Raw genomic sequence first — 25,612 nt, forward strand, 5'->3', positions numbered from 1 at the left:
CTCAGCGCTTAGGTAAGTTTCGATTCATTTGGTAATACTAAATTTTATTAATTTTTATGCGGATTTAGTCATTAGCTTTTTGTGACTTAGGACAACCACAAAATCCATTAGGTTGTCTGTTGACAGTCTGTTGATGTCTTGTTCAGTAAAAATAAATTTCGTCAACAGTTTTGTTATTGTTACAGGATATTGTTTCTCTTTTAGAGAAGTTCAGTGGAACAAAGGTATTTTGGTGTGTGCTATTCCATTTAAGAAATGTACGTAAATTCATCAATTTTGCTAGGCAATATTTTGGGATGAACAACTCACTGGCCCCATTGGTTTGGTGGTAGAATACAGTTTTCTTAAGGAACTAGATGTTGTAAAAATGTTCCAGTTAAAACCTGGGCGCTTGCCCTCCATATCTGTTAAAAATATACTGTTCATCACAAGACCTGAAGTTGAGCTGATGGATTTTATTGCCGATAACTTGCACAGGTATGAATAATCTACATATTTTAACTTTAAATAGTCAACAATAAGTTGATTTACATTTCAGCGAAGAAAGCCAAGGACATTCTGCTAGTAAGGAATATCAGTTAATTTTTGTCTCCCGACAAAGTGCAGTATGTGAACAGCGGCTCAAGGTTGGTTAAAGTTACTTAAATCAGCGAAGAAGAAATTGTTGACATAATTATTACTTCATTTAGGACAAAGGAGTGTATGGAACTCTTACTTCTATTGATGAACTGCCTGTTGATTTTTTCCCACTAGATAGTGATGTCATTTCAATGGAACTCGATAAGTTTTCAAGGTATTTATTTATGAGCCAAACTTTGAAAGGGATTGCTTGTCATCAACTTCTTCAAATTTATTCTCAGGATTTATATGTTGACAATGAAATCAGCTCCTTACACCAAATGGCTCATGGGTTAATGTCCCTCCAAAGTTTATATGGCATTTTCCCCAACGTTGTGGGTAAGGGGCGCCATGCCCGTAACTTATTCGAATTGATGACTCGAATGCGACGTGATATTGGGGTAGACTGTGATCCCCCCATGTCTCTGTTGTTCGACACTCTCATGATCATTGATAGGACTGTAGATTTGATAACTCCTGTTGTCACTCAGTTGACCTATGAGGGTCTTATCGACGAATTCTATGGAATAAAACATAGTAAGAAAGTATTGAGTAAAACAATTATTTTACTTGCATTTTGTGGTTTCATTGTTATTTAGATACAGTCAAGCTTCCAGGAGAAAATTTTCAAGCCTCATCACATGCGGGCCAGTCAGCTCGCTCTGATGATAGCTCTGTTAAATCTGTTGTTCTAAACTCGGCCTAAGAGCTTTACGCTGATTTGAGGTGAAATTTTGAATCAGACAAATTTTGCTTCCGACAGTTTTAAAGTTATTTATTTTCGCAGGGACAAGAACTTTTCAGCCGTGGGTACTGCACTCAGTCGCAAAGCTAAAGCTATTTCAGCTCAGTATGAAGAACGACACGAAGCAAAAACTGTCAGCGAGTTGAAGCAGTTTGTAGCAAAACTGCCGCAGATGCAAGCCACCAAACAGTCGTTAGCGCTACGTAAATTCTTTGTTGTATTTTTCCTGGCCATTATTTAAGCTGTATTACGCATAAAATTTTTTCCAGATACATCTGTCGCTGAATTGATTAAAGAAATCACTATTTCAGAAGCATTCCAAGAGGCCCTTCAAGTGGAGCAAGACCTTTTGAATGGAATTGATACTGACAAAGTTTGTTCATACATTGAAGATTTCATATGTAAGCAGGAACCATTGATTAAGGTAACTGAAGTTGCAGTTGTATACATTTTTGCCATTTCCCTTTATTTTACATTTATAATTATCACAGATTCTTCGCTTGATTTGTCCTGCTGCCAACAGTGGCTTGAAGCCGCGCGTCTTAGAACACTACAAAAGAGAAATTATCCCTGAGGGTAGTACTTGTACTACCAGAAGGCATTAAAGTAAATGCGGGTGTGTGTGTGTGTGTGTGTGTGTGTGTGTAGGAGGGGGGGGGGATGTGGGGGAGTGTACGCTGTTCTGAGCCACAAAATCCATTAGGTTGTCTGTTGACAGTCTGTTGATGTCTTGTTCAGAATCAGAATAAATTTATAGAAATCTAAACTACTGCATCGATTATCTTCAAACTTTTTGTGTAAACTTACAGTAATCTATCTCAGCTCTTAGTTGAGTTTTGATTCATTTGGTAATACTAAATTTTATTTTATTTCATGCGGATTTAGTCATTAGCTTTTTGTGAAAGATGCCACCAAAATCAAAAGGGTGTTTTACAAGTCCAAAGCATAAAAAGCGGAATAAAGAACATCAGCAGCTTAAACAACAACAAAATTCTTCCGCACTACAGATTCAGGTAATTAGTTTAATAGAAAAAAAGTAATCTTAACATGGAAAGGTAGCCAACAGGTTTTTTCTGACCAACCTTAGTGATATTCAAGAACTTTTGATTACATTGTTTTTACAAGCAATTGGTATTCCTCTCCATTTAGGAAGGTTCTTCTGAAACGAAAGATATTGTGGATCAACCAATTGACGATAGTCCTACACCTGATGGATTTGTCGATGTTGAAGTTGAGGTAATTAAGTTCAAGAACATCCTTGGCAAGGAGAGTGGACAACCCAATTACAACTGGGAATAATTTCAAATGTTGTATTTAGATTCCTGACATGTTTGAAGTCGAGGTCCTACATTATGCAGATTCATCTGTTCCATCTTTGAAGTTTAATCAAAATGCATCCAGGCCAAGTCTTTCAAATTCTTTTACTTTACATTCAAAAGGAACTCCATCTTTTCAACAGCTCAAGCATTTTGAACGAGATCCCAGTATTGCACTTCTTACTATGGCAGTAAATTCAGGCCAAAGTCGATTTGCCAAAGTAAACCTGCTTCATTCTCATACATCTGCTGAAGTCGAAGAACAGACCGTCCAGTGCCTAAAAGAAGAAATTGAATCCAACCTGAAGCCAAGTGACCTCGGCGTTATTGTTGACCAGTTCCAGGCGGCGTTTGACAAGAACTGCGAGCTGCAAGGTTGTGCAAGCTGTGGAGTCCGTGCCTATCAAATGGGCAATGTCCATTATGAAGAGCTGAATATTGATACATTAGATGTGCTGAAACTAAGTGACAACCAGATTATGTCCTATAAACAAATTCATCAGCCATATCAAAACGCAATAAGTGTCTATCAGGAAAGTATTCAATTCTGAAGTAATAGTATAGTAAATTTAAATAAAAGGTGTTTTATCCGGGAAGTAAAAGTAAATCTAATGAATAAGGTTTTTATCAAAATAGTAATTGTCTCTTCTGTTTTTAGGTTGATGGCAAATATTACCATCTTCACCCTGAACTGGTGAAAAACAATTTTGCCACGTTATGCGGATCGTGTTGCCAACAAATTTGTCGTCCCACACCAATTGTTCCCAATTATTCTATTGCGTCAGGGATAGATTTTGGTAATCCAGAACGTATCGGCCTACCAACATTAACTCTTATCGAAGAACTACTCATCGCGCAAAGCCGGCTGTACGTTTCCATCGTCAAGCTTATTGGAAATAAGCTATCAGAACGCCAATCGGCAAAGAGAGGACACGTTATTACATTCCCACAACCTGATGGTCCCACAAAGTTAACGGAATTACAGAGAATGAATTCAGAAGAGATGGAAGATTATCCTAGAATCGAAAATCTTTCAGAATTCATCTCAGTTGTATTCGTCGGAACACGTCTTCAATTCGAAGCACTCGTCCCGAGTCGTTTCCCAGATGTAAGAGAACTTCGTGTCAGAGTTGAAGTGGTTTATCAATGGCTACATGCATTGAAACACTTGAATCCATTGTATCGAAATGTTAACGTAGTGGAAACAAATGCCATGCACGATGCCTTGAATTTAATTTCGTCGGATTTGATGAAAAATGTTACACTCGTTGACAACGAAACTGATATAAGAATAGATCGTCTACTCACTCCGGAAGGGGCAACAGATGTTCCAGCTGAAGAAGTTAATCATATTTGTGACTCATCTTTAGATCAGACTCTGCCTTCCTCTTTCCTCACGAGGAGTATACCACTCACTGTTGACAAGAGTGATTCAGTTCGTACAGCTATCCGTGGATTACTATCTACATTTGAAGGGCCAGCAGCAAATTTGACGGACGCAACTGAACTTCCAGAGCAAACTACCAACCAGGTATGTTGAAAGGTTTATATTTCATTCGGAAAGACTTTTATGGGTTACTAATATTTCCTTATTTATTTATTTATTTTAGATACATGTCGAAAGAGAGAAAAAACCGTTTAATGAATTTGAGTCCAATGACATGCTATTGTATGCATCATTTCCTTTTCTTTTTCTGCTTGGACGCGGACTTGAAAAATCTGGATCAGTAAAAGAAAAACGCATTAGGCACATGATGTTTCAATTCTCAGGGCGGTTTGCGGATTGCGAACGTCTCATTTTCTTACTTTTCGACCAATTTCAACGGCACGCGGCTACTCGAGTTATTGCTGCCAGGGTTAAATGTAACCCGGTTTCATTTGAAACGTTTGCACAGTGGATGAGCGACCCCAATTTTCTGACGGAACTTGAAGAAGCAGCTCGCAATCCCAAAGCAAAATCATCCATTAAACTGCTTGAAAAGCTCAGTCCACATATTAAATCATGCACTTCTAGGATCCCGTTCACTAATGCGCACCGAGGAGCATCTATTTCGAATTTAATCGCGATGTGCTACATGTATGGACTGCCCAGCGTTTTTCTAACTTACGCTCCCGATGACATTAATGGTGTTCTTAACCTACGATTGACTCTCTCACAAACAGGAAATGATTCTTTTCCAGCCGATGGTACCGGTTTCGCTGAAGCAATTCGTGATAAAAAAAGTGAATTTCATGGAATCAAAATATCTCCACATCATCTAAGAGCTCTTTTAGCTAAAGGATCTCTGGCTGCAGCGGAAATTTTTCGAATTCTGACGGAAGCTGTATTTGCCATTTTGCTTGCTACACCGACTGACCACTCCACAAAAAGAACGGAGCCGCTGCCAAATAGACGGCCAGGAGTTTTTGGCGTGCCGGTCGCTTCCTTTGGATGCGTTGAGGAACAAGCGAGAGGATCTTTGCATTTGCATGTTGTATATTGGGGCGGAATACCAGCTCATCTCTTACAGTGTGCGGCATCTTACGAAGCGCTATCAACTGCCGTTGCAAAAGCTTTAGACAGCATCGTTAAATGTGAAGTGGAAGCTGAATTTCACGTCGAGCATCTTCTGCATAAAGCTGAAGGCATTGTACCTCCGAGACCTGCACTATCAACAACTCGTCACCCTATCAGACAACCAGACGAATTTTACGAAGATGTTCAGAAGACTGTGATTGGTTGCAATATTCATGGCCATTCCCAAACGTGCAAGGCAGGAAAACAAGGGAAAAAAAGTTGTCGGATGCGTCGCCCACAGCCCATAGTGTCCGAAACGTCCTGCTGTCAAATCGAACCATTTCAAGATGGCAAAGGTGTTCGTACATACAGAATTCTACCTGGATTAACAGCACAGCATATTGATTCTCTCTCTATGAGAAACATTTCAAGATTGCCTATTCCCTTGCGAGATAAAAGACTCATCATGTGGGAATACAAGCGAAGTCTAATACCCCCAATTGAACTGTCCATTACAGACATGGATGCAAGAGAAGTTTTAAGATTACCTGTGCATCTGCTGGAACAATATGAAAATTTGAGTCAAGAAAACAAAGACGTCATTAACAAGGTATTACCTAAACGTAATGGCCTTATCGTCGAGTTCAACGAAGTCATCACGGGTATGCTTGGATGTAATACCAATGCTGGTGTTCTGGGGAGTGTCGAACAGGCTAAAAGCACGCTATGTTACTTGCTAAAATACGTTACAAAGCCTACGACGGAAATAACTCACAGCATAAGTTTAATACAACAAGCACGCCGCACTGTGGAGAACTATCCATCTGTAGCTGAAGACACCGGGACCGAAAAAAGGACGGCCATGCATATCTTGAATCGAGTAACTAACAAAATTAGCAGTACAATTGAAATATCATCTGCTTTCGCTGCGTTAGCTATATTGGGAGGCCCGGGAGAATTTTCTTCGTGCACATTTTTTAAGGTATATATAGATACGTTACCTGACGTTACCTTAATAATAGTTACAAAATATTGACTTTGATCTATCTCATATTTCATTTTTAAGGTATTTGTTGTCGAAGCAATAAAATATGCCGTTGAACACCCAGAGTATCAGAAATCGATCGAGGGATATGAGGATGAGGACTTCTCCTCTCTACCTGGTGATGAATTTGAGGAAGATGATTTGGAAGATGATTTTTTCCCTAGAAATACTCATCAACAAGATCTTTACGATGAAGACGTTGACCCACAAGTGTTGAACATAGAAGATGATGACGATCCATCAGAAACCCTCGATATCCACTCAACCGCTCAAATATATTCTAGTGCCACGGGAAAAATTGCTGTTCCACAACATATCCATTACTCCCACCGTGGAGTGGCGTTTAAGGAATATAGCTTATATGAATTCGCTGCAATTGTAGATGTCGTTCAAAGAAAAAAGGAGAATAATCCTGTCAATTCAACCAGCGATGAATCCTTAACATCTTCAACTGTGATCGATGAACAAGAAGAATTTGAATCAGTTCAATACAATCAAGAGGTAAGAAACTACATCATATTTCTATCAGAGATAAGGAGATGGGACACTGCCGTGTTGTATTTGTGGAAAATGTGTGTTTTATAGCTAATCAATGGGAACGGTCCAAAACCTTTGTCATCAAATCAAATTGAAAAGACTCAGAAGAAGGGAACGGTCCAACTAAATTTCTCATTCCGGTCCCTTTACAATTGTGAAGTCAGGCTGTTTAAGAGAATTTCAGTTGGACCGTTCCCTAATAATAATTTAACTTGTTGAAGTAAGGGAAACCTTAACTCAGAAGAAGGGAACGGTCCAACTATGAACAAATTTTCAATCTGAAAATTTTTCTATGGTTTGGTTATCAGACTTTTGCAGTTGGGACTTGGAAATTTTTCGAGATTGAAAGTTTTCTCTTACAACCAAGGAAATGTTTCGCACTCAAATTCAAGTACGTTTATAACTGGTGGTCTCCGAGTACCCAAAAACAACATTGAGAGTGTGGGCGGCAACTTGATACACCTACGTCGGTGTGCAAATGAAACATTCGTCCACCCAGGTATTCTATTCAAATACGGGGTAAGGTATTCGAGTCTTCGAATACTGGGTGATTCAAAAGGTAATCGAATTAACATAGAGTTATTCTTCTATGGGTATTCCATGCTTCGGAATAGGGAAGAACCTATTCTAGACCTGTTCTAAGCAAGGGTATTCGAAGATGGAATATCCGTCGTAGAGGGTTAGAATATCCCCTGAAAACTAAGAGTGACTCATTCTTTTGGAGGTATTCGAGGGGTATTCGAACTAGTAGCGTTTTGATTTTTCCTACTTATAGAAGCAGAGGAGGGTATTCGATTAGTAGCATGTCTGTTCTAGAATAGGGGTTCGAATATCCTCCGATTACCCCCTATTCCAAGGGTTTTGATGGGAGGGTGAAGATCAGAAAAAAATATGTGGGTCGTCCGGATATAAAACTCGGGTCTCCCGCATTCTAATCTGACCCTGGTAGCACACTCACATTCATCATCTATCATATAGATGTCTTAATGTCTAAATCAAATCTTATCTAGCTACAACCTAAATTGGATATCACATGGATAATCAATTTACTACGGCCTTATGCTATCTTTGTATAGATGTACTATAGATGTACGTTTCTCATACGATCACGGACATCCATTTGTACTAGAAATCAGACGCTTAACAGACAGACGTAACATGACGTCTGTGAGATGTCCAAATTATCTGTCCACGGGATAGATGAGGACGACAAGGACTTTAAATTTTCATAATTTTAACTGCTAATATTAATTTAGAGCCGCTGAACCAAATACAGTTGAAAAGTAATAGAGAGTGGTGTAGTGGGCAGAGCACTGGAGTACCACTTCAAAGAACGTGGTTTCGCGCCAATCGAGGAACGTTTCTTTTTTTCTTTTTGCTTAAATTTAAGTATTTTGAAGACGGCTGTAAGCCGTACCCATTTGGATGTCTTACAGCGACATTATTATAGACATAGGCAATCCTATGGACGTGGGGTTAAGATATCTCACTCGGCTGAAAAGATGGGCGACGTATATCCTATAGATAGAGGCGTGCTACCAGGGGAGCTACTTCCACATGGCAATTCTGTCTGTATTAAAAAGCTGTATTATCGATAACGTTGTTTAAAGTTTTGATACTTTTGAAGTTGGGACTTGGAAAAATTTTCAATCTTAAAATTCACTTCGATTAGCCTACCCTTCGAATACCCTGGGGTATTCTAAGGGTAGACTAATCTAATTCGCATAGGGTTCTTCTATGGGCATTCGATGCTTTCGAATAGGGTTCAACCTATTCTAGACCTGTTCTAAGCAAGGGTATTCGAAGATGGATATCCGTCGTATAGGGTTAGAATATCCCCTGAAAACTGAGAGTATATTGCTGTTTTTGAGATATAAGCAAAAAACTGTAGAGGGGTAGCCGAAATTTGAATTTTTTTTCGGTTTTTGTGCTGCAGGTTCCTCGTCAACTGCTGCACTTAAAAATATTCTGATTATTTCAAAATGATGGGACCTATTCAAACCATTTTCATGGTTTTTTTATATTCGGCTCAGAAGCCGAGATATTAACGATTGAAATTTTGGAAAAAATTCCTACTAATTTCTTTGTTTTTCGGCCATGACGGGCTTCATCCTATAAGCCAAATAGCGCTCGCGAAAACAAAATTTCCCCCTCTTTGCCTTTAGGGTCTGTTGGGGTGGTCATCCTTATAACGTCAGCCTACATCAATCGAGAGGGGGTATCTTGCGGGTATCTTGCTGTGCGTCGATTCCTAGATCCAGTATGAAAAGTTTACAATCCACAAGGCAGATGGCGACGAAACGGAGTCGTTCGCATTCGCTGTTAATCAGTACTCGGAAAATCGTATCAATTGAAAATGCTTAGAGGTAAAGGAAACGCTTTAACAAAACATCATTCGTAAATAAATTAAATGTAGCAGCCACGAATACTATATATATGTTTACTGAATCAACATGTGTATCAATTTATTTCCGTTACTGAATGTCTGTCATGGGCACACTGGTTAATAATATACTTTCAGTAATCGTTAATTAGGAAATATTATGATGCTGGATTTTTTTTGTTTTTGTTTTTGTTTACCAAATTCGTTTATATTTGGCCTGTCATATAGCTTTTCATCTCTTAAATTTAGTGTTGTTATTGGAAATTTTAATGTTTTCCCCATTTCATTTCAGATTGTATCTGAACTGGTCAACCCAAATCAATACCATTTATCAAGAAGTGAAGTAACGGAATCCATCTCTTTGTAATAAAGCCTTTTTATTATATTTACTATCACTTTCCTTAAATTATAATATGCACTTTTAATCGGCTCAATAGTGTTACCAGCACCCATTCCTTGGAAATGTCAACTGCTGATAAGCAAAAGCAGAGCAATAATTCCGATGTCATCTCCTACAACAGTGATAACGTCAGTCATCGCGGTAGTCTTCAAGGCAGTCTACGTGACAAATATTAACTCCCACAGTTTTAATTCAAATAATATATTTTTTTTTATTTTTCACGTCGGCTGATCACGGACTCATTTTCCTATTCGATTTTTTTCTGTAGAAGACTTAAAATCTTATTATAGTATAGACTTACAACTTAAATAATGAATTGGCACATTATTAGTATTTGTTTCGCAAAAAGTAATAGCCGGATATAGCTCCCGATTGCCAATGTTTTGCGGCGAAGGAAGACGTACTGTCTCTTCAGAAGATTTGAAAGGAGTGCGAAGGAGTGCAATCTTCTCAATGTATATTATACAATTTAGAAGCTTGTTAATATTAGCTCATTCGAAAAAAGAAACAGACATCAGCCGCTTATTTTTGAATGCCTGTTCATTGATCTATACATACTAGGCCTACTTGCTGCTATAGTGTATTTCAATTGACGATCGCTCCGATTCCGTAATAATACATGTATGATCCAAATTCCAATCTAGCGTTGTCTTTCTTTCATTATTATATTTTTTTTTTCTCGTCTAATTCCGTATAGTCCGATAAGTTCAAATTTCAAATTATCCTGCTACCCGCAGATACTTTTAGGCATACTAATCCAGAAATTAATTGGTATACGTATATATACCTCACTTAATAACGATCGATAATGCATTAAAATCTTAGTGTCAGTATATTGCAAGATTATTCCTCTAATTAAGTATGAGTTTTTTATGATGTCCCAAGAGATATTTCTTCCAAGAATTGTGATTCTACTTGAAAGACAGCAGACAGATAATTAAATTGTCATTCTCAAGGATATGCGGATTTCAAATAAGTTTTTTATCGTTTTCATGTGCTGTTTTTTAAATCTCCTATCTCATTTATATGTCCTTGATAAATAGGCCTGCGTTTGCTTTATATGTTTATATAATCTTCAACATAAAGTAAACAGTTTGTATAGTCAATTGTTATATTTAATTTTCTCAAGCTCTAATCGCTACTCATGTGAAACCAAATGACATTGACCCCAAAAATAAATTTGGGGTTGAAATTCGAAAAACTATCTTTCTTAAAAATGATGGGCGATTCCCTTTTAAATTTACAAAAGAAGTTAAGCTATAGAGAAATTCAGTTGCTTTTTTCAAGTTTTTTTTTTCATTTGGAAACGAATTTTTAACAATCTCTTTCTAGGAGAAGGGCTGTTAATGTTTGTTTTGTTTGTTTTTTTGTAAACTATTGTTGACAGTTTTTTTACAAAATCGTCGGGCAACAAATAAAGGTTCGAACAAAGCATCATTACATTACGTTATCTGGCCTGTTTTAATATGTAAGCAGAGTGGCGCAGCGGAAGCGTGCTGGGCCCATAACCCAGAGGTCCGTGGATCGAAACCACGCTCTGCTAATTTTTATTTAAATAAAGTACAACTTCTATTACTGTTGATTTGAAATGTCTAGTAAGTATATGTGGTGAATGATTGATTGATTGAGCAACTGGTCATCACTTCACTCCTCTCGACAGTATGTTGAAGAAGGGTTAAATTATGCAGTTTTCTATAATTTGTTGTTTAAGCAACTGTTGTGTTGAAGACGGCTAGTTTTCCGTCGCGAAAAAAAAACAAAGTTGCTTAAATTAATGTGTATTGTAGCCTATTGTCTGTGGTAGACGTTTATTAAATCGCTCAAAAAACCCCGGTTTTTACCAACAAAATAGTTAAATAAGTGCGTTGATTAATTTTGAAGAAGAATTACCATATAAGTCACTACAGCGCCTGTCAACTGCAGTAAAAATAAATAAAAATAAATAAATTAAATTAAATACTTTTTATTAGGTAAATGAGGCACTCACTGCTGGAATGAGATGGACCCCAACGTCGAACAGCCCAGCAGCCGACAAGCGGACCCGTCCTTTATCAATTTGCATCAAGACAGTCATCACCTAAATTTTTTGCATTAGAATATGAATCCATCATCATCGGTGAAAAATGGCAATTTATATCTGTACAACACATATAGCTTTTAAAGACTATTAGGCAAAAATATATAATAAAACGGACCGCAATTTTTTCAGCCAACCTCCGGTAAAATCTGGAATGTGACATTCTAGTTAATCGTTCACGAAGAAGACGGACCTGAAATAGAATAATTGTTTTTTATATATTCCATTCTAAAACTAGTTATGGGCGGAGCCTGGATACCTGATTAACGGGCATGTCTGCAGCAGAGAGTAGAACTAATATTTTAGCCCCTTCCGTGAAGAAGAGGAAAGGAAACATTAAACTATAATTTTCCAACACATCGGTTCTATGAACAAAATAATAAATGGAGAAAAAGGCTGTGCTGATGACCGAGACAAATTTCATTGTCAGTAAAATGAAGACAGGAACGGAGAAAATGTGATTCAATTCTGATGAAGCATGACAGAGGTGGTCAAATATCAGTGCGTTGCGTCTCAAGATTTTTAAATTCTCCATCCTTTAATATGGACAAAGAACTTGAAATGCTTTTATTTCGAATGGAGAATATTGTATAATTATAAATTAAATGTCATACCCGATCAAATGTAGTTGATCTTCAGCATCAGCACGATCCGTTTCAGAATGCAATAAAATCATTTTCATGTAGTGCGATATTATGTAATAACACAGATGTATAAAAAAAGGTGTGCATTCAATCAGTATGGCCATTAGCGCCATCAGGAATAATATAACTGCTACCAACACTGCGGACGGATTCTCTGGTAAGACGGACGGCACAAGAGGCATCACCACGATCGTACTGCCTGTAGTCTACGTCAACCAATAGCAATAAAATTAATTAGACTTTTACGTTTAATTTTATGAACTAACCACTGTGAGGATTATAATAAAGCCGATAAAAAATCGTGTCGTAAGCGAACTCTTGTGCTGCGCCAGGAATTTCTCTCCCAAAAGCCTCTCGACTTCTTGCACGGCTTCGACAACAACTCGCAGCCGACGGTAGCGCATCACGATCCAGCGAGACAATAACAATTGAATAAATGTTCCAGATGAGTTTACCGCAAACAGAACATTGACGGTGATGGGTAGACTTCGATCGGTAGATAAATTGTCCGGTCCATTTTCTGAGAAGTAGCTCGCGAGGCAAATACTTACGAATTGAAAAGCTAAATTACATGTGAACCACCAAGTGGTGCGATGTTTCAAAGAGAAGGTGAATCTTGAAAATTTGTTTGTAATTAAATTGTTTTCTATCGTGTAAGGAATCATTCCGCACGCCTGGCAGAGACCGACAAACGGACGTAATTGTTCGAATACCGACATGATGAAATTAAAGAAACTGAATGTCCTATATTCAATATTCGCACTAAACAGAAAATGCGGACAATAGAGCCAATAGTCAAAGGAACATTGAAGCACTTGTATTGAGTGTTAACGTGTTTATACCGTATTATAGGTGTAACCATGGAAATATCTACAGTTTACATAAAACAGAATACTACGAGTCTAATTTGCTAATGGGTTCCAGAGGTTACTTGATTGACTTGTAATAGAATAATCATAGTTTCTACATTCTTTTCTAACGGTCTAAAATAAGTAATAAAGCTTCATACGTGCTGGCTGCCAAACTTTTGGTATCGCTGATTAATTATTTTTCCGGTAATCGAAATATTGCCCTTTGATAAGCGATTATTTGATTTTAACGCCGAATGTGCTTTATTTCTTTTTTAAATTTTAAAATCCCCCACTATTTCATTAATATCTGAATTCTACATTCGAACTTACAGTACGCAACAAATCACCTAATTTGTACTATCATTTACCAGTAGCTCTTCTGAATTCTTCGCATCGCTCTTATTTAAATAGACTATCCACAACCAAAGTAGATCATGGCCCCCGGAAGAAATAGCGTAATTTGCCGCAATGATAATCAACCAACACGGAAACGACAAGTGAAGATGATCTCTACTCACGAAGCAATCAAATTATTCAATACAAATGAAAATATCCAAAATTGCAAGAGTAGACTGTCAGCAAGTCTTAAAATAGATGTGTAGGCGATCTTAGCATTGAAGAAACCTTTGCACAATGAAAGAAAGAACTATGGAAACTTGGTACCACAAATAAGGGGTTCAACTAAACTTTAAAAGCACTAGACAAGACTGAAATTGTTAAGAAATAGTAAATAGAAGCAGCGAAGCTCAACAAGGTTTTATTAGAAGTAACCAAGACAAACAGTTGAAATATTTTGGCATTCATTTTACTGAATCATAATTGTCAACATTCAGTGTCACCAATCCAGCAACCTAGAAATAAACAAAATGGTAAACAAAAGATCTATAATGGAGAAAACAAGACTAACTTAAGAAAATTCAGTATTAAAAAGCTCGTAATTTGATAGTCAACATCATGATCTGCCATATATAAGTTCATCATTGACCAAGAAAAGGATTGTAAAGAAATAGGTTAGTCACCTTATGTATAATGTCATCTATGGCTATGGTCAGTCAGGGAATCCCTCAATAGAAGTCACCTATATAGTCAAAAATCTTACTATTAATCTCATAAATAAGTGTAGTATAAATAGATCTCAATACAGGAGTCAGTATTAAAAAGCTCGTAAATTGGTGGTCAACATTGTGATCTGTCAAATTTTGATTCATCATTAATCTAAAATTACTGAAGTTAGAAATGAACAATTACCTTTTTCTTCACATTGCCTGACAAGACTACATTAGAACAGCAAACTTGGACCACCCGAGACCCGACCTAGTCCAAAAGTTACCTAGGATAGTAAATATGGAAAATGTTAGCACAAAATCAACGGTAACATAAAAGAATATTGATTTGTGGGATAAAATATTAAAAAGCTCATGGTAAACATAATGATCTGCCAATAATTTGTTCATCACAAGGAAGCGTAATAATTAGTTAACATAAAGAATTATTTTACCTGGTAGCCAAAAGCCCAAAACCACATTGTTAACTCATGTCTGGGATGAGACCTTACCTAGAAAAGAATGGGCAATTAAATAAAGTATGTGGATGAAATTAATATTAAAACTTACAAATTTAGGACTTCAATTCATTGTTGATCACTTTGTGTATAAAAGCATCTGTGAAATATTGAAAAAAAAATTTAACCATTTCTAGACCAAGAGGAAACATTAGTAAGCGTTTTAATTGTTTAGTGTTCAGTAGACAAATAGATCAACAAGGTTGTTCAGTATAGCGTATAATAAAGCATCACGACACTACCACAGAAACAGATAAATGGAATCAATTCAAGTTAAAACATTACCATAATTTCAATCACGTGGAGCCGTAGCAAAAGAGTCAAATGCCATCTTTTCTATGTAGAACGTCGATGCCTCACGCTACGACGCTACCAACAGTCTGTGCCACCACGAACAAGTCTTTTTTCATGGACTTGTGCCGTGTGCGGTGTGCCGTGTGCGGTGTGCCCGTCTTCTGCTTCGTCCGCCGAGTCCGAGGGGCGTGTAGGGTTTCTAAAATGTGGAAACGAAACGTGGAAAGTCATGCAACTACAACGAAAACTTCCATGCGGAACTGTAGTAAAAGTATTTGGCTTTTTGAAAGTTCCTTAAATTACGTAAAATAGGTAGTGCTTATCAATGTCATAGTGACTCTTCACTCAACTGTCGAGAGAAACTCACAACGAAGAGCACAGCAGTACCGTTTAATAACTTTCCGAAGATGATGAGCGACGTTTGGAATATCTTTTGAGCAAAAGAAAAGTTCTGTTCCATCACTGGGAAATCCAATGGATGTTTCCATTGCTGGAATGCATAGCGTTTAGTACGTTCATCCATCCTGCCGGATATATACTAAGCGGATGCGAGGCAATTCGGGTGTAACGGGTAGGAGTATTTCATTTTCGCATGCGTGATAGTGGCGGTCGAGTTAGTTGTGGAGTATAATTGTGGTGGCCGCAATCTCACCATCTTATGTTCAAGTGAAATCGACAAAGCGTATTGGCATAATACTAAAAGCATATTATATATGCGTGCAATGAAGCTGTCGGTTTCTTTCATCAATTTGTTTTATTTTTTTCTCTCCAATGTTGATTCTGAATATCAGTTTAAATTTGATGCGGAAGTCCCGAAGCTATACCGAGAGATAACTACTTTCGTATAAGTAAAACCAGTAAAAAGTTGTCGTTTGGAACATGTCGTTTGGATGGAACGAAATATTTGAATTTGAAGCACTCGTTAACAACTTATACAGAATTAGGTCGTCATTACCTGTTCTTGATATAGTCCATACGGTCCATACTAGGAAAATAAATTAAACATTTTCCCCTGCAAGGTTAAGGGGGCGGGGCGAGGATGTAACGCGTATGAAACGATTTGAGAACGTCGAGGATAAACTTCTGCTGTTCAGATTTTTTATAGTGCTGGCGATTTATATCGAATATCGTTTTTCGATATATCATTAAAAAAATCGGTGTTTTCTGATATATTGATATTTTCGATATGCAACATTGCCATGATACAAAAAATGCTAATTAAAAATACATTCAGGTAATAGGTATGTAGCCTTGTAGGAATTGTATTTTCGTCAAATTTGGCTAAGGAATGAAAAACAAACTGTGTCAGGTGACAAAAATATAAAATGGCAGAAATATATAAGGCTAAGAAAGTTCGGCGGCAAAGCACACGTTGCCATTTTGATTAAATACGAAATTAACAAATATCACAAAATATCGATATTCGATATCTTCCGATGTTAGGCCAGATATATCGCCGAGTCAGATATATCGATATTTCGCATGAATAATCGCCAGCACTAATTTTTTAGGTTTGCTCACAAGTGGTTGTGCACTGTGGTGGACTGGTGGTTGTGGGTCTTCGACCTTCGTCTCATCAGTGCTGTACAACTTTACAACTTTATTTCAAATTATTAGTATTTTTCAAGTGTTTGACCGTTTTTTATTAAACTTTCATCTGGTGGTGAGTCGACTAATGTTTGTTTTTTTATTGATTAATTTTGATTATAGCTATAATTAACAAAATTTTTGTCTGCTAAAATCGCCACTCGCCAGTGTGAAATACGTTATCATGGCTAACTCTGCCCAGATGATCGTCCCGTACCGCTGGATTATGAATATTGTCGAAGAAGACCGAAAACAATTGCCTCGAAAATGATTTTGTTTCAGGGCGAACGAGTCTTCCGAGTAGGAATGAAGAGATACGCAGATTCGCCGATGTTATTATTTTTAGTTGCTGATCTCAGTAGGCTAGGAATGAGAGTAGCAGACGTCACGTACGGAATCGAAGATGCTGACACCAGTCCAGCAACGATGACGAAAATGAAGAGAGAAGATGAAATTGGCAATGACGGAAATCTGCAGCTATTCGAAATTAATCTTGACAAAATGGCCACCGGACAGCGGACATTTGTGTTTCGAATTTGCATCGTAGGAAGCGTTTCCGGCTATTCCTATCAACGGTCTGATCGTCTCGGCAAGGATCAATTATGGGCTGCCAAGGACAATCCAAATTTAGCGGACGTTGAATTCATCGTGAAAGGCAAGAAATTATTGGCGAACAAATCCATTCTTGCTGCCCGCAGTCCCGTGTTTGCGGCCGAATTCACGAAAGAACAACCAGTGAATAAAGGTCGTCATCAGATCCGAATTGTTGGAGTGGAACCTTCAACTGTGGAGAATTTCTTGCACTTCATCTACACGGGTGAACCAATGTCATCAATTGCAGACAAACAACTGCTCATGTTGGCTGAAAAGTACAGACTAACAACTCTGACCAGTTTATGCCAAGTTGCACTTGAGAAAATTGAGACAAAACGAATGGTGGACTTCATGAAGTGTTTAATAAATAGGGAAGCGGAAATACCTTCTTCCCAAGTCACGTAATATTCCATTATTACCTTTAGGAGGATTTAACTTAGTTCCATTAATTTAGATTTTTTTTATTTTCCCTGTTTAGGCCAGAAAAAGACACGGAAATTTTTGTTGATTTAACGACGACCACTTTTAGATGCTCTTTGCGGTTTGCTGGAAATGAACATGGACAATCAAAATGTATGATGAAATATCAAAAGGAAGACATGTTTTTCGCTTACATCACTGGGGATTTCGGTGAAGTCCGTATTAGTAAACCTTTTATACATTTCACATGCGCCAAGCATCAAACATTATGCGGATTGCAAGTTGAGGATATTTATTGCAATTGGCCATTTACTTCGTACAACCAATGGTTGAAAATGGAATCGAAAAAATTGCAAAACAACGCAAAATTACTTCAACGTTTCACCGTTAAATTGGAAGAGGATATTATTGGATATCGCGATATCTACCATCAATTCAACTTCGACATCAAAACGGTCTGCACGATCAGCAACTATAACTACGAGATGATGGACGATGGATGGTTGAAGGATTTATGGGTCGCCGCAACAAACCAAAAGTGGACTGATGTCGAAATATTTGTCGGAACTTTCAAATTAATGGAAGCCCATCGAGTAATCCTATCCGCTCGGAGTCCTGTTCTGAATATCTTGTTAAACAAGATCAGCAACACGGGGAAATCTATCGTCACATTTGGAGCGGAATTCGATGTCGATACTGTGAGACATTTCTTGCGGTTCCTCTACACAGGTGACAATGGTTCGTTGGAGGAATTCGACGTCAATATTGTGATACTTTTCTTTAAATTCCTCACTGGTTCCTTGGACACTTTTGCCAGTAAAAGTAAAGACACCGATTACAAGCAGCTTCTGGAGTTGGCCACAATGTACGAAGTCGAAACGTTGAAGAATTGTTGTCAAGTGGCCAACACTGTCCCACCGGATGTCGAAGATCTGTTTAGCTCTCTGCTGGAACTGTAACTCTATTTTAATTGAGTTGTCATACATTGTGTGCTATTTAACATTTGTTGTGTCTTTACTTTGTTTGACATACGACCCTACTAGGAAAATAAATAGCATTACATCCCACAAGGTTAAGAGGGGGAGATGAACGCTGTGCCAACGTCGAGGCTTCCAGAAAATGATGTTACCGCTGGAATAGCTGAAGGAAAAATAATTGAGACGATTTCTGTTTTCCAGTTCTCTGTCGACCAGCGTGAGTCAACTGCGGATCTTCAGGCTATTTTATCCCTGAGGGTAGTACTTGTACTACCAGAAGGCATTAAAGTAAATGCGGGTGTGTGTGTGTGGAGGGGGGGGGGGTGTGGGGGAGGTACGCTGTTCTGGGCCAGGCTTCCAGAACCTTTAATTCAGAATCAGAATAAATTTATAGAAAACTAAACTACTGCATCGATTTTCTTCAAACTTTTTGTGTACACTTACAGTAATTTATCTCAGCGCTTAGGTAAGTTTCGATTCATTTGGTAATACTAAATTTTATTAATTTTTATGCGGATTTAGTCATTAGCTTTTTGTGACTTAGGACAACCACAAAATCCATTAGGTTGTCTGTTGACAGTCTGTTGATGTCTTGTTCAGTAAAAATAAATTTCGTCAACAGTTTTGTTATTGTTACAGGATATTGTTTCTCTTTTAGAGAAGTTCAGTGGAACAAAGGTATTTTGGTGTGTGCTATTCCATTTAAGAAATGTACGTAAATTCATCAATTTTGCTAGGCAATATTTTGGGATGAACAACTCACTGGCCCCATTGGTTTGGTGGTAGAATACAGTTTTCTTAAGGAACTAGATGTTGTAAAAATGTTCCAGTTAAAACCTGGGCGCTTGCCCTCCATATCTGTTAAAAATATACTGTTCATCACAAGACCTGAAGTTGAGCTGATGGATTTTATTGCCGATAACTTGCACAGGTATGAATAATCTACATATTTTAACTTTAAATAGTCAACAATAAGTTGATTTACATTTCAGCGAAGAAAGCCAAGGACATTCTGCTAGTAAGGAATATCAGTTAATTTTTGTCTCCCGACAAAGTGCAGTATGTGAACAGCGGCTCAAGGTTGGTTAAAGTTACTTAAATCAGCGAAGAAGAAATTGTTGACATAATTATTACTTCATTTAGGACAAAGGAGTGTATGGAACTCTTACTTCTATTGATGAACTGCCTGTTGATTTTTTCCCACTAGATAGTGATGTCATTTCAATGGAACTCGATAAGTTTTCAAGGTATTTATTTATGAGCCAAACTTTGAAAGGGATTGCTTGTCATCAACTTCTTCAAATTTATTCTCAGGATTTATATGTTGACAATGAAATCAGCTCCTTACACCAAATGGCTCATGGGTTAATGTCCCTCCAAAGTTTATATGGCATTTTCCCCAACGTTGTGGGTAAGGGGCGCCATGCCCGTAACTTATTCGAATTGATGACTCGAATGCGACGTGATATTGGGGTAGACTGTGATCCCCCCATGTCTCTGTTGTTCGACACTCTCATGATCATTGATAGGACTGTAGATTTGATAACTCCTGTTGTCACTCAGTTGACCTATGAGGGTCTTATCGACGAATTCTATGGAATAAAACATAGTAAGAAAGTATTGAGTAAAACAATTATTTTACTTGCATTTTGTGGTTTCATTGTTATTTAGATACAGTCAAGCTTCCAGGAGAAAATTTTCAAGCCTCATCACATGCGGGCCAGTCAGCTCGCTCTGATGATAGCTCTGTTAAATCTGTTGTTCTAAACTCGGCCTAAGAGCTTTACGCTGATTTGAGGTGAAATTTTGAATCAGACAAATTTTGCTTCCGACAGTTTTAAAGTTATTTATTTTCGCAGGGACAAGAACTTTTCAGCCGTGGGTACTGCACTCAGTCGCAAAGCTAAAGCTATTTCAGCTCAGTATGAAGAACGACACGAAGCAAAAACTGTCAGCGAGTTGAAGCAGTTTGTAGCAAAACTGCCGCAGATGCAAGCCACCAAACAGTCGTTAGCGCTACGTAAATTCTTTGTTGTATTTTTCCTGGCCATTATTTAAGCTGTATTACGCATAAAATTTTTTCCAGATACATCTGTCGCTGAATTGATTAAAGAAATCACTATTTCAGAAGCATTCCAAGAGGCCCTTCAAGTGGAGCAAGACCTTTTGAATGGAATTGATACTGACAAAGTTTGTTCATACATTGAAGATTTCATATGTAAGCAGGAACCATTGATTAAGGTAACTGAAGTTGCAGTTGTATACATTTTTGCCATTTCCCTTTATTTTACATTTATAATTATCACAGATTCTTCGCTTGATTTGTCCTGCTGCCAACAGTGGCTTGAAGCCGCGCGTCTTAGAACACTACAAAAGAGAAATTATCCCTGAGGGTAGTACTTGTACTACCAGAAGGCATTAAAGTAAATGCGGGTGTGTGTGTGTGTGTGTGTGTGTGTGTGTAGGAGGGGGGGGGGGATGTGGGGGAGTGTACGCTGTTCTGAGCCACAAAATCCATTAGGTTGTCTGTTGACAGTCTGTTGATGTCTTGTTCAGAATCAGAATAAATTTATAGAAATCTAAACTACTGCATCGATTATCTTCAAACTTTTTGTGTAAACTTACAGTAATCTATCTCAGCTCTTAGTTGAGTTTTGATTCATTTGGTAATACTAAATTTTATTTTATTTCATGCGGATTTAGTCATTAGCTTTTTGTGAAAGATGCCACCAAAATCAAAAGGGTGTTTTACAAGTCCAAAGCATAAAAAGCGGAATAAAGAACATCAGCAGCTTAAACAACAACAAAATTCTTCCGCACTACAGATTCAGGTAATTAGTTTAATAGAAAAAAAGTAATCTTAACATGGAAAGGTAGCCAACAGGTTTTTTCTGACCAACCTTAGTGATATTCAAGAACTTTTGATTACATTGTTTTTACAAGCAATTGGTATTCCTCTCCATTTAGGAAGGTTCTTCTGAAACGAAAGATATTGTGGATCAACCAATTGACGATAGTCCTACACCTGATGGATTTGTCGATGTTGAAGTTGAGGTAATTAAGTTCAAGAACATCCTTGGCAAGGAGAGTGGACAACCCAATTACAACTGGGAATAATTTCAAATGTTGTATTTAGATTCCTGACATGTTTGAAGTCGAGGTCCTACATTATGCAGATTCATCTGTTCCATCTTTGAAGTTTAATCAAAATGCATCCAGGCCAAGTCTTTCAAATTCTTTTACTTTACATTCAAAAGGAACTCCATCTTTTCAACAGCTCAAGCATTTTGAACGAGATCCCAGTATTGCACTTCTTACTATGGCAGTAAATTCAGGCCAAAGTCGATTTGCCAAAGTAAACCTGCTTCATTCTCATACATCTGCTGAAGTCGAAGAACAGACCGTCCAGTGCCTAAAAGAAGAAATTGAATCCAACCTGAAGCCAAGTGACCTCGGCGTTATTGTTGACCAGTTCCAGGCGGCGTTTGACAAGAACTGCGAGCTGCAAGGTTGTGCAAGCTGTGGAGTCCGTGCCTATCAAATGGGCAATGTCCATTATGAAGAGCTGAATATTGATACATTAGATGTGCTGAAACTAAGTGACAACCAGATTATGTCCTATAAACAAATTCATCAGCCATATCAAAACGCAATAAGTGTCTATCAGGAAAGTATTCAATTCTGAAGTAATAGTATAGTAAATTTAAATAAAAGGTGTTTTATCCGGGAAGTAAAAGTAAATCTAATGAATAAGGTTTTTATCAAAATAGTAATTGTCTCTTCTGTTTTTAGGTTGATGGCAAATATTACCATCTTCACCCTGAACTGGTGAAAAACAATTTTGCCACGTTATGCGGATCGTGTTGCCAACAAATTTGTCGTCCCACACCAATTGTTCCCAATTATTCTATTGCGTCAGGGATAGATTTTGGTAATCCAGAACGTATCGGCCTACCAACATTAACTCTTATCGAAGAACTACTCATCGCGCAAAGCCGGCTGTACGTTTCCATCGTCAAGCTTATTGGAAATAAGCTATCAGAACGCCAATCGGCAAAGAGAGGACACGTTATTACATTCCCACAACCTGATGGTCCCACAAAGTTAACGGAATTACAGAGAATGAATTCAGAAGAGATGGAAGATTATCCTAGAATCGAAAATCTTTCAGAATTCATCTCAGTTGTATTCGTCGGAACACGTCTTCAATTCGAAGCACTCGTCCCGAGTCGTTTCCCAGATGTAAGAGAACTTCGTGTCAGAGTTGAAGTGGTTTATCAATGGCTACATGCATTGAAACACTTGAATCCATTGTATCGAAATGTTAACGTAGTGGAAACAAATGCCATGCACGATGCCTTGAATTTAATTTCGTCGGATTTGATGAAAAATGTTACACTCGTTGACAACGAAACTGATATAAGAATAGATCGTCTACTCACTCCGGAAGGGGCAACAGATGTTCCAGCTGAAGAAGTTAATCATATTTGTGACTCATCTTTAGATCAGACTCTGCCTTCCTCTTTCCTCACGAGGAGTATACCACTCACTGTTGACAAGAGTGATTCAGTTCGTACAGCTATCCGTGGATTACTATCTACATTTGAAGGGCCAGCAGCAAATTTGACGGACGCAACTGAACTTCCAGAGCAAACTACCAACCAGGTATGTTGAAAGGTTTATATTTCATTCGGAAAGACTTTTATGGGTTACTAATATTTCCTTATTTATTTATTTATTTTAGATACATGTCGAAAGAGAGAAAAAACCGTTTAATGAATTTGAGTCCAATGACATGCTATTGTATGCATCATTTCCTTTTCTTTTTCTGCTTGGACGCGGACTTGAAAAATCTGGATCAGTAAAAGAAAAACGCATTAGGCACATGATGTTTCAATTCTCAGGGCGGTTTGCGGATTGCGAACGTCTCATTTTCTTACTTTTCGACCAATTTCAACGGCACGCGGCTACTCGAGTTATTGCTGCCAGGGTTAAATGTAACCCGGTTTCATTTGAAACGTTTGCACAGTGGATGAGCGACCCCAATTTTCTGACGGAACTTGAAGAAGCAGCTCGCAATCCCAAAGCAAAATCATCCATTAAACTGCTTGAAAAGCTCAGTCCACATATTAAATCATGCACTTCTAGGATCCCGTTCACTAATGCGCACCGAGGAGCATCTATTTCGAATTTAATCGCGATGTGCTACATGTATGGACTGCCCAGCGTTTTTCTAACTTACGCTCCCGATGACATTAATGGTGTTCTTAACCTACGATTGACTCTCTCACAAACAGGAAATGATTCTTTTCCAGCCGATGGTACCGGTTTCGCTGAAGCAATTCGTGATAAAAAAAGTGAATTTCATGGAATCAAAATATCTCCACATCATCTAAGAGCTCTTTTAGCTAAAGGATCTCTGGCTGCAGCGGAAATTTTTCGAATTCTGACGGAAGCTGTATTTGCCATTTTGCTTGCTACACCGACTGACCACTCCACAAAAAGAACGGAGCCGCTGCCAAATAGACGGCCAGGAGTTTTTGGCGTGCCGGTCGCTTCCTTTGGATGCGTTGAGGAACAAGCGAGAGGATCTTTGCATTTGCATGTTGTATATTGGGGCGGAATACCAGCTCATCTCTTACAGTGTGCGGCATCTTACGAAGCGCTATCAACTGCCGTTGCAAAAGCTTTAGACAGCATCGTTAAATGTGAAGTGGAAGCTGAATTTCACGTCGAGCATCTTCTGCATAAAGCTGAAGGCATTGTACCTCCGAGACCTGCACTATCAACAACTCGTCACCCTATCAGACAACCAGACGAATTTTACGAAGATGTTCAGAAGACTGTGATTGGTTGCAATATTCATGGCCATTCCCAAACGTGCAAGGCAGGAAAACAAGGGAAAAAAAGTTGTCGGATGCGTCGCCCACAGCCCATAGTGTCCGAAACGTCCTGCTGTCAAATCGAACCATTTCAAGATGGCAAAGGTGTTCGTACATACAGAATTCTACCTGGATTAACAGCACAGCATATTGATTCTCTCTCTATGAGAAACATTTCAAGATTGCCTATTCCCTTGCGAGATAAAAGACTCATCATGTGGGAATACAAGCGAAGTCTAATACCCCCAATTGAACTGTCCATTACAGACATGGATGCAAGAGAAGTTTTAAGATTACCTGTGCATCTGCTGGAACAATATGAAAATTTGAGTCAAGAAAACAAAGACGTCATTAACAAGGTATTACCTAAACGTAATGGCCTTATCGTCGAGTTCAACGAAGTCATCACGGGTATGCTTGGATGTAATACCAATGCTGGTGTTCTGGGGAGTGTCGAACAGGCTAAAAGCACGCTATGTTACTTGCTAAAATACGTTACAAAGCCTACGACGGAAATAACTCACAGCATAAGTTTAATACAACAAGCACGCCGCACTGTGGAGAACTATCCATCTGTAGCTGAAGACACCGGGACCGAAAAAAGGACGGCCATGCATATCTTGAATCGAGTAACTAACAAAATTAGCAGTACAATTGAAATATCATCTGCTTTCGCTGCGTTAGCTATATTGGGAGGCCCGGGAGAATTTTCTTCGTGCACATTTTTTAAGGTATATATAGATACGTTACCTGACGTTACCTTAATAATAGTTACAAAATATTGACTTTGATCTATCTCATATTTCATTTTTAAGGTATTTGTTGTCGAAGCAATAAAATATGCCGTTGAACACCCAGAGTATCAGAAATCGATCGAGGGATATGAGGATGAGGACTTCTCCTCTCTACCTGGTGATGAATTTGAGGAAGATGATTTGGAAGATGATTTTTTCCCTAGAAATACTCATCAACAAGATCTTTACGATGAAGACGTTGACCCACAAGTGTTGAACATAGAAGATGATGACGATCCATCAGAAACCCTCGATATCCACTCAACCGCTCAAATATATTCTAGTGCCACGGGAAAAATTGCTGTTCCACAACATATCCATTACTCCCACCGTGGAGTGGCGTTTAAGGAATATAGCTTATATGAATTCGCTGCAATTGTAGATGTCGTT

General features: G+C 38.2%; 2 protein-coding genes, 1 long non-coding RNA gene and 2 other non-coding genes across 6 annotated transcripts in view; 3 read left to right on the top strand and 2 right to left on the bottom strand.

Annotated features, from left to right (window-relative positions):
- The first annotated feature begins 8,970 nt into the window (after window positions 1–8,970).
- LOC124199246 lies at window positions 8,971–9,762 on the top strand. The gene is made up of 3 exons (XR_006876764.1): window positions 8,971–9,124; window positions 9,434–9,504; window positions 9,579–9,762. It is a non-coding gene; the product is annotated as an uncharacterized LOC124199246 (long non-coding RNA).
- A 1,250-nt stretch (window positions 9,763–11,012) lies between these two features.
- Trnam-cau lies at window positions 11,013–11,084 on the top strand. The gene has a single exon. It is a non-coding gene; the product is annotated as a tRNA-Met (tRNA).
- A 240-nt stretch (window positions 11,085–11,324) lies between these two features.
- Window positions 11,325–25,612, bottom strand: part of LOC124199241 (putative gustatory receptor 28b) — an 86,406-nt gene continuing 72,118 nt past the window's right edge. The window contains exons 1-12 of one of the 2 annotated variants that reach the window (XM_046594984.1): window positions 14,960–15,100; window positions 14,727–14,774; window positions 14,612–14,668; window positions 14,362–14,443; window positions 14,256–14,302; window positions 14,133–14,191; window positions 12,529–13,964; window positions 12,233–12,468; window positions 11,878–12,154; window positions 11,737–11,811; window positions 11,529–11,618; window positions 11,325–11,458 (exon numbers count right to left, since the gene is read on the bottom strand). In XM_046594984.1, coding sequence (XP_046450940.1) covers window positions 11,411–11,458; window positions 11,529–11,618; window positions 11,737–11,811; window positions 11,878–12,154; window positions 12,233–12,468; window positions 12,529–12,981 — 1,179 coding nt within the window. In that variant the 5' untranslated portion in view covers window positions 12,982–13,964; window positions 14,133–14,191; window positions 14,256–14,302; ... (2 more) ...; window positions 14,727–14,774; window positions 14,960–15,100 and the 3' untranslated portion in view covers window positions 11,325–11,410. Of the gene's footprint in view, window positions 11,459–11,528; window positions 11,619–11,736; window positions 11,812–11,877; window positions 12,155–12,232; window positions 12,469–12,528; window positions 13,965–14,132; window positions 14,192–14,255; window positions 14,303–14,361; window positions 14,444–14,611; window positions 14,669–14,726; window positions 14,775–14,959 lie in introns of those variants that run through there. The other variant, XM_046594983.1, reaches the window with a different exon arrangement.
- Window positions 14,026–14,100, bottom strand: LOC124201229. The gene has a single exon (XR_006877559.1). It is a non-coding gene; the product is annotated as a small nucleolar RNA SNORD36 (small nucleolar RNA).
- LOC124199239 lies at window positions 16,497–18,832 on the top strand. The gene is made up of 4 exons (XM_046594981.1): window positions 16,497–16,631; window positions 16,724–17,550; window positions 17,628–18,524; window positions 18,613–18,832. Exons 2-4 carry the CDS (start codon window positions 16,823–16,825, stop codon window positions 18,656–18,658), a joined length of 1,671 nt encoding a protein of 556 aa, XP_046450937.1. The 5' UTR covers window positions 16,497–16,631; window positions 16,724–16,822; the 3' UTR covers window positions 18,659–18,832.

The sequence above is a fragment of the Daphnia pulex genome, chromosome 8, assembly GCF_021134715.1.
Source record: "Daphnia pulex isolate KAP4 chromosome 8, ASM2113471v1".
Lineage (NCBI taxonomy): Eukaryota > Metazoa > Arthropoda > Branchiopoda > Diplostraca > Daphniidae > Daphnia > Daphnia pulex.